Source organism: Setaria viridis, chromosome 4 (assembly GCF_005286985.2).
Source record: "Setaria viridis chromosome 4, Setaria_viridis_v4.0, whole genome shotgun sequence".
Taxonomy (NCBI): domain Eukaryota; kingdom Viridiplantae; phylum Streptophyta; class Magnoliopsida; order Poales; family Poaceae; genus Setaria; species Setaria viridis.
In genome coordinates, this window is record NC_048266.2 from 39,015,261 (window position 1) to 39,023,867 (window position 8,607).

The 8,607-nt window shown below is 47.5% G+C and overlaps 1 protein-coding gene across 1 annotated transcript; it reads right to left on the reverse strand.

The window, feature by feature from the left end:
* Positions 1 to 2,275: 2,275 nt before the first annotated feature.
* On the reverse strand, positions 2,276 to 6,562 carry LOC117854220 (protein FMP32, mitochondrial). Its single transcript, XM_034736522.2, has 7 exons — positions 6,101 to 6,562; positions 5,818 to 5,949; positions 5,659 to 5,718; positions 3,760 to 3,836; positions 3,622 to 3,678; positions 2,836 to 2,902; positions 2,276 to 2,750 (listed from the first exon to the last, which is right to left on the reverse strand). Exons 1-7 carry the CDS (start codon positions 6,266 to 6,268, stop codon positions 2,631 to 2,633), a joined length of 681 nt encoding a protein of 226 aa, XP_034592413.1. The 5' UTR covers positions 6,269 to 6,562; the 3' UTR covers positions 2,276 to 2,630.
* Between the last annotated feature and the right edge of the window lie 2,045 nt (positions 6,563 to 8,607).

An 8,607-nucleotide genomic window follows, 5' to 3' on the forward strand; every position in this document is an offset into this window, starting at 1 on the left:
TCAGGAATTCAGGATCCGGGAGGCACCTCCTAGACACATCCATCGATCAGCCGATCAGGGTATGGGCTTGGGCGTATGCGTATCCATCCGGCGATGTCTGTACGGACGAGCTCGCAGCACGACCATGCCATGCCATGTTCGTCTCCAGACTTGACGAGAACTTGCGCGAGACGACTTCAGTCAGGAAGAAGACTTCAGGAGGAAGCAAACGAATTCAATTCAAAAGGAAAAAAAGAAAGAAAGAAAGAAAGGAAGGAAGGAAGGAAGGAAACGAATTCAGCATTGCTTGGACGGGTGCCCGGAAAAGACGGACCTCGCATCGCATTGCAGTATGGCACACAGCAGTTCCACAAACAAAACAAGAACAGCGCAAGTGGAGTTTGCAAAGGTCTCCAAGGCCGAGGATCGATCGATCCGGACAGGGATGCAGGCATGCAGCTAGCTCCTCGCCCCCCTCGTTGTGCACAACGATGGTGGCAGGCGACTGAACACAGCGGGGAAGGTGTCGAATTCGCCGTTCCGGACCTCGCCTACCTGGTTTCTGAACTCGGGATTATCTCGCCGTCGGACGCCGGGAGCGGAGAAGATGACGAGGGCGGCGCGGGCGGAGGAGCTAAGGGGAGGGGAAGGTTCTGCGGGGGATACGCGTGTACCAATGGTGCCGGATCGCTGGAAAATCCACGTCGCCGGCGGCAGGCGGGATGGGGAGCGATGGCCATGGCCATGCGAGGATAGCAGAGCAAAACCAGGGAGTAATTTGCTAAAATTTGGATCGCGATTAATAGTTGCGATCCAATTTAGAGGCATTTGTCTAAAATTTTGGATTAATAGTCGCCGCGATCCGAATTAGGGTGTTAAATATAAAATTTGGGATCGCAATATAGTCGCGATCCAGGGTATAAATTATCCAAGCGGTCGCTGGTCTTCGCTCCCGCCGTCGGCAGCCGTACGCCAGCGGCGAGAGGCGCGACGGCGCCGGCGGAAGGATGCCGCGCCCATGGCCGACGCAGCCCGGCGCCGGAGACGACAGCGCGCTGGGGCGTATGCTGAATTCATAATGTTACCTCTCGCGACGCTAATCACTTTTGCTCGCCCCCAAACCGCAACGAAAAAATTCGAGTAAAATTACAGAGATTGGGACTACGGAATCCGCAGAATCATGCTAAGTTTCAAGCTCAGATTCGTTCGGCGGAGGAAGAAACCAAAAAGACAAATGCGCAAGGTGGTGGCGTCGTTGCGCTCCAAATAAACTATTCAGTTCTCCGCGAAAAATTCTAGAAAAATTGTTGGAGAGGAAGGTGGTGGAGCTGCATCATCCCACGAAAAATTGAGATCAAATGGATCCAGGAATGGGAGAACCAAAAAAGAGAAATGTTCAATGGGGCTGGTTGTTATTTGAGATACCGATCACCCCCTGTTCTTTGCCTTTGCGATCTGAAAAGTAACACTACTTGTCATCAAGATTTATCTGATCATCAATGGGAGCACGCGCCACTTTGTTTGATTTCTTTTTCTCACCGTGGTTCATTTTCACGCCATCATCAGTGAACTTTACTTGGCGTGGTCACGACTCACGAGGTAGTAGCAGCTATCTGAAGAACACTCTGCAACTGCAAAAGTCAATATACCTGAAGAAAATCTCTGCAACGAGTTGAGGAAAGAAGCCGGGCGAGAGCGATGGAGACCGAGGCAAGGGCAGCCCTTGCCACCGGAATTCGGCACGCGCGGAAATCTCCGGTTGCTTCACTGCCCAAAGGAGCCGGTGGCTAAGGAAGCGTCAGCCTCAGGTGTCTTTCAGCCGGGATCAGTTCCTGAGTGCCTGTCAAGCCCGGGCTGAGGCGCTGAGCGATGAGCCATGGCAGCACAGCACGCCGTCCCCATCGGTGATCCTCGACTTGGGAGTGCCTTGCAGCCACAGGCTCTTGGCGCCCACGTGCCTGCAGCCGCGGTCGCTCTCCTCCACGACGGCGAGTGCCTCTCTCTCTCTCTGTTAGACTTCCAGAAATCGTGGAGTGGCGCCAGAGTAATCAGCAACGGACGGGTTTACGAAACAAAACGCAACAACAAAGGAAAATATGCATCAGATAAGCAGCAGAGCAGGAACCTTCTTGCTTGGTCATGTGAATATTTGATAAATCCAACTCGAACCTTAGTCATAGGCCCATGTAAGAAGAGGTGCTAGAGTTGGGCCGTCAATGCAAGCATTCAATCAAGATGAAGCGAATAACAGAAACAAATCAAACAATGAAACAGTCAAACAGCCACACTACCATCAGAACATACAATGGAGTAGAGATGCATTGAACACAACACGAGGCTCAACACAGTTTAAGGATCTCACATTACTGAGGTCAACGCAACAACCAACAACGGCTTCAACAGAACGGAAACCAGCACGCTAATCCAGTGGCAGGCTCGAGCACAGGTAAAGAATCATTTCGGATGCATTTCTTCCGCAGGCAATGAATTTTACAAGTTTGAGCAACATCTCCCTACCAGGTGTTACAACATTTCCCCTGAGCACGTTTTGTCCCCTCCAAAAACTAGGAACAGAATCAGAACCTATCCTCTTCTAGCGGGCTTCCATGGATGAATTTGGGTAAACGAAAGAACGTATTCGCTCGCTTGCTTCACATCACGATGCGGAGAACGGCGAGTCCGACGGCTGATATCGAAACGATGGTACCTATGCAGTATTTGATGACATCATACTTTGCTGCCTCCAGCTGGGCCTTCAGTGAGTGAATTTCCTGCATATAGTAACAGAACATTAGATCGGTCTCTGGGGTAAAAGATGATTCCACAGACATGCAGCCTTAGTTCACTACAGATCACCTTGTCAAGCTTTGTGGTAAGCTCAGTAGTTTCCTCATTCTGCTTGGCAAGTTCGTCACGTATGCGCCTGCAGCAATTGTGTTTTCAATCAGGTTTAATATTCACACACGAGGCAGTTTTAACGATACAGGCGATTATACTGAAAAATAAATTCATCATTGCTCAGCAGCCTTACTATAACAACAATTCCAATTGTAACCCATCAGAAACTACAATAGTTCTTTCAGAAAAGCTCGAAGGAGGCACAGGCCAAGAGCATTAAGATTACACCAGCTAATGGTGTCATCTATTTGGAGACACTTAATATAAAGTGAGTTTTCCTGATACATTAAGACCACATGCAAACCAAACACTACGCAGGGGGTGGAGCATGGTGCAAAATTCTCACTTCAGCTTACATAGCCTAGCAATCCATCATTGTTGACCATGTAATTTTCTCAGCTGAGCAATGAATAATTTGCATCCTTGTTAAGAGAGAGAATTGTGAGCATCTCAACCATAGACATAAGGCCAAACCTGGTATATTGAATTTGGATATCTCAGAACATATTCGTCTAGGAATCTTAAAACCTGAACAACAATGCCTTATCAGGTGCCAAAGTGAGCAACGACAACTAAGAACTAAGCAAGTCGAATCCAAGGACTACTTTCTTTGTAATGAGTATTCTATTTGTTCCATATAAAAGTTTGTAGAAAGTATAAATTCTTATGTTTCAGAGGTCAGCACTCAGCACAACTGGTAGGCAGCGAATGAGAAAAGAACTACATAGGGACAAGTGATCTTACCCTCTTTCAAGGTTCAGATCCAACCGCTGCCCTGCAGTGACCTTGTCAATCTCATATCTGTTTCACACAATAAATCATTTGTGTGAGTGCGCTCATTCAGAATCCTGATATAAACAGTTCTTGAACTTAAATACTGACTTCAGTTCACTCCTCATCTTATCAATATCTCCACGAAGCTTCTCTGTCTCCCGCTGCAGCAAAGAGAAATGGTTTTCCTGCAGAAAGCAAAGGTCCTATTAAGAGATTGCCCTTGTAACCATTAAAAAAATATAAATACAGGACAAAATACTCAAGACAACAGTTTCTAAAGCTGAAAAATGTAAAGAGAGAAGCAGCAATATATGGACACCTGAACTGTAATGCATGTGAGCACGGTGCACGGTAAAAGTGAGAACTGTTTGTAGGTTACTTGTTTCACTTATGAGTTATGAAATTGAGATACGCAGTTCTGAGTAAGTCCAGCTAAAACATTGAGCCATTGAGGTCTGTTCCTGTTCTTCAGAGCACACAGCAGCAACGACAATAACGACAATGCCTTTTATTCCCAAATCTCAAGCTACGATAGTAGGACCACAGTAAAAAAAAAACCCAGCATCATGGATATAAACCAGAGTACCCTTAAATTCTAGACAGGATTTCTGGACATACACATTCTGAAAGTAAGGATTATGAGTAGGACTGCTCTTGAAAAATGCATCAGATTGGTATTCCAAATTAGTTAACGGATAGCTCAATGCAAACATGACAGGTAGATAACGGATAGCTCAATGCAAACATGACAGGTAGCTTAAACAAAGATGGCCACAAGTATTTCCGTATGATTGCATATGGGCACAATAATATGATCCTCCTATACAGCTAGACATGCCAGGACATCAAGAACAAAAGAAGTCTCAGTCTATCTGAACAATACTGCATGATAAGATGAATGAAAGGTTAGGTAACACATCCAGCCAATGAGCAGTTGAGCACAACCAGCAAGACATTCTTGAAGTTCAGAGTGTACAATAAAATATCAGCTACTCAATTTGGAGGGTCTAATATAGCACAACACTTCTAAAGGCTCTAATGCTTCTAGAAATTATTTTGCAAAACATTATAAACAATAATACAGTAGATTGCAGAACCAAAAGGAAAACTGCAATTACATAAGAATATAATGGATTAGAACAGAATTATCTTCTGCACAGGAAATTATAAAAATGTTCAGGAAGCATCTATGAAACAAACAGGCCAAAAATTTAATCGTTCAAAATAAGAAAAAGTGGTGCGATGCATAAAAAAACGATCATAACTGTTTCAAACGTGCATTTATGCATTGAAGTGTTAATAATCATTTTGACAAGGAAGGTTGGTTTATTCCTCCCCAGATTTGCTTCGGGCATGTCCAGATAATTAGATATCAGACATATGTTGAAAGCCTCAGAGAGAATGTAAGCTGATTCAAAGAAGAGTGTAGTAACAGATACAAGGCAAGTAGTAAATCTGACAAGCCTGAACTAATGTAACCTTTTTTATGTGAGGATAAAATTCTTCAAGGTAAACTCAGACCACTGATCTTACCTCAAGATAAAAGGTCAAGTGTTAATAAAAGTGAGCAAAAATGTACTAGTCTCACTATAAATTAAGACAGCCAAAATGATCAAGATATAACAATCACTATAATATATTATATCCAAAAAGGAGAAAAAGAAAATATAAATGGTTGTCAAATGATCATGTCCACCCACAATCCCCATTCCCACACATTCATTCCACAAAGTACAATGGCCCCACCATGGAAATGAACAGCAGCTCTAAACAAGGTTGTATAAACCTTCATTCCAGTAATGCTCAAATGGAACATTCCAAAACAATCCAGACAGAAACCAATGCTAGGTGTCTTCACCCAAAAAAAATGCTGAAGCTATGCAATCAAGTTCAATGGAAAGCCAGCAACAGTTTATGTGGAACTTGTTCAAGCTCCTGAGACCAATTTCAATAAAAAATCAGCAACAGCTAATTCTCGTGACCTAACTGTTTAACTTGGAACAGTACCTGCGAGCTCTGCACTTGCGACTTGAACTTGGAGATATTGGACTCCTGCAGCATCTCACTCTGCACACAGCGAAACAAGGCCAGCAAATCAGAAGACAATTAACCAAGCCACCCGTACATCAAATCAAATCAAACACTGCACGCAATGTGGGGTGTTACCTTCTGCATCTCGGCCTTGGAGACGAAGGACTCGGAGATGCTCTCGAGGCTGTCGTTGAGGACCTCCGTGATGGCGGAGGTGATGGCCTCCGCCTGCTTGGTCGGCACGCCCTGCGACTCCAGCTTCCTGACCTGCGATCATCCCCACGAGCGCGCGCGCGCACCCACATCAGCATCCCGTCGGAGCATTTCGCCGAACACCTCCCGGGCGCAACCCGGCACGGGGCGCACGGCATTCGCGTAAATCGGAACGGAACGGGACTAAGCGGAGGAAATTGCTTACGAGGGCGAGGGTGTCGACGAGGAAGGCGCGGCGGCCGTTGGTCTTGACGAGCTGCGAGATGCTGCGGGCGGCGCTGGTGGGCACGGCCGCCCCCGCCCAGCGCTGCGGCCACTGGTGCTGGCCGTGCAGGAGCAGGGCGCGCCTGCAGGCGACGGCGGCGGCGGCCATCTCCTCCTCCTCCTCCCCCCACGCGACGCGAGCGGCGGACCGGGAGGGCGGCGGAGGAGGGGGGTTGGTCGGGGCGCGAGCCGGTGGGGAGCGGTCGGGGGGGCCGGGCTAATAAGGCTTGGTGGGTGGGTGGCGGGCGATTCGGGCGGCTCGGCTTCGTTCCCGGGGGGGAGGCGGTGGCGGTGGCGCTAATTTGGGAAAGGTGAGGGGGACGGCGAGGGGCCGACGCTGCCTAAATGGGGAGGCGTGCGTGCAGTTGAGGCTTGGGGAGGAAGAAGACGCTTCCAAGCAAACTTTTTTTTTGTGTGTGAAAAGAAAAGAAATGGATTCCCCTTGTTATCGCGTCGTGCGGGAACTGCCTGTTTGTCTTTCTCCCTGAAAGACCGACCCTTTTTTCAAAAAATTTCAAAATTGTCCCTGGGTCCTTGAGTAGGATAGGAATATGTGTTTTTGTTTCAGGCAGAGTAATCACAATCGCAGTCGCAAATCACAGTTAACTAGAGTAAGCAGCCACGAGCAGTTCGAGTAAGATCTTGACGAGTTTAACTATACGAATTCAATTATTCAGATTCAAATGTACTTGAGGTTTGCTTTGTGGTGAAAATTTGAAAATAGAGTAGCCAATTGACCATTGGGTCTTGGCTTTCGCAGGAAGAAAGAAAGGAAGCTGCTTCTTGCGTTTTGCTCGGTGATAACGCACCAACCGCACGCATCCACATGGGGAGGGGTGTGCTTAGACGGTACGGCCAGAGCCGTCACTTTATCACACAGCGTAAAAAAACATACAACTCTGTAGGAAGAAATCTGCTTGAATCGTCACGTTCCGAATTACGACGTTACTATATTACAATGCTACAGCCTCTGCGGCTCCCGACCCGATGACACCACAAGACTAAATGGAAGTGGCGGAGCTTGAATAGAAAGCTTGAGGGGCCAGAAACACTAACTAAAATCCACAATATCCATGTACATTAGCCTGATCAATGGAGATTTTAGTGGGGAGGGGGGCATGGCCCACCTTGCCCACAGGTAAGCTCTGCCAGTGTAAATGGATGTGGAGTTTATTTATATCTCACACTAATTGACACTTGAAACATTATTAAGTGACTTGAGGTTGATGCTCACAACCTCCATGGGAGAAAGCATCCACGCATCATTCCTTCGGAGCTGTAACCAAACCACGATTTCGTTAGATAAGCAATACATAACCACAAATATTGAAAGTTGCATGCGTCCTTCTTACTACGAGGAAGAAGAACTTTCTCCACGGCGTACCCCAGCAGGTGCGGTGTCACGTACGTCCTGGTCCGCCAACTTAATCGCCATCAAGTGAAGGACCATGGCTAAAGCGAGCACCATTGAGTGCGGGAATACGGACCATGCGACATTGTTTGCTTTTGTGTTGTGGGTGCTTGGTGCTCCTTGATCTTGTGTTGGCTACTTGGGGTGCTCAACTCATTTGTTCACACACGCGCCTTTACAGTGTGTTTGCACTCCACTTGAACAAAAATCCCTGCTCCACCAACTCCATGGAGTAGGGTGGTGCCAAACAGCAAGGCGCATCATTCTATGTGAGTTCGGCGAGATAATGTGGTACCCTAAGAAGCCAAAAAAAAAAGTGGCTCCCCACGGCTGCACCCTTGTCCACGGGGGCATGTGACCCTTTTTGCCTGCCGGAGGACAGTAGGCGCACCAGCAGTAGCGCCGTGGTGGAGCTCCATGGCTGGGACAGGACGCGACGGAGCCCTAGCGGCGTAGGGGTGCGAGGAGGAGGAAGGCAGCGCTGAGGTCAGTGGAGCTAGTGGCGCGAGGTGGAGGGAGGCGGCACTATGGCTGGCAAGCCGGCTGCGCGAGGCGGAGGAAGGCAGCGCTAGGAGCGGAGGAGTTGGGGTCGGCAGGCCGCAGGCCGGAGGGGCTGGGGCGCCGGCAGGCTAGAGGCGCTGGGGGCGGCGGTTGAGCAAAGGCGCTAGAGGCCAGCGCTGCGAGCGGATAAGGAGAGAACAGGTGAGGATACGAAGGAAAGAGAAAAAAATGAAGGAAGAAAAAAAGAAATATGAAGAAAAGAGGAAAATATGGAATAAAAAATAATGAAGGGCATTGTGGATATTTCATATTTTTATCCATTTGAAATAATAAAGAGAAGTTGTTTTACCAAACATTTATCTGACCAGATAAGTTGGAGCTCAAAAAAATCACTCCACCAAAGAAGCCGCAGCCAGAGCCGTTACAGCCACGGCCACCGTCCTACTGAACAAGCTTGTTTGGATCTCACAAAACAAAAAACCCATTTTAACAAACTGTGTTTTAGTCCGGATTTTAGGAAAATCAGTTTCGGATTA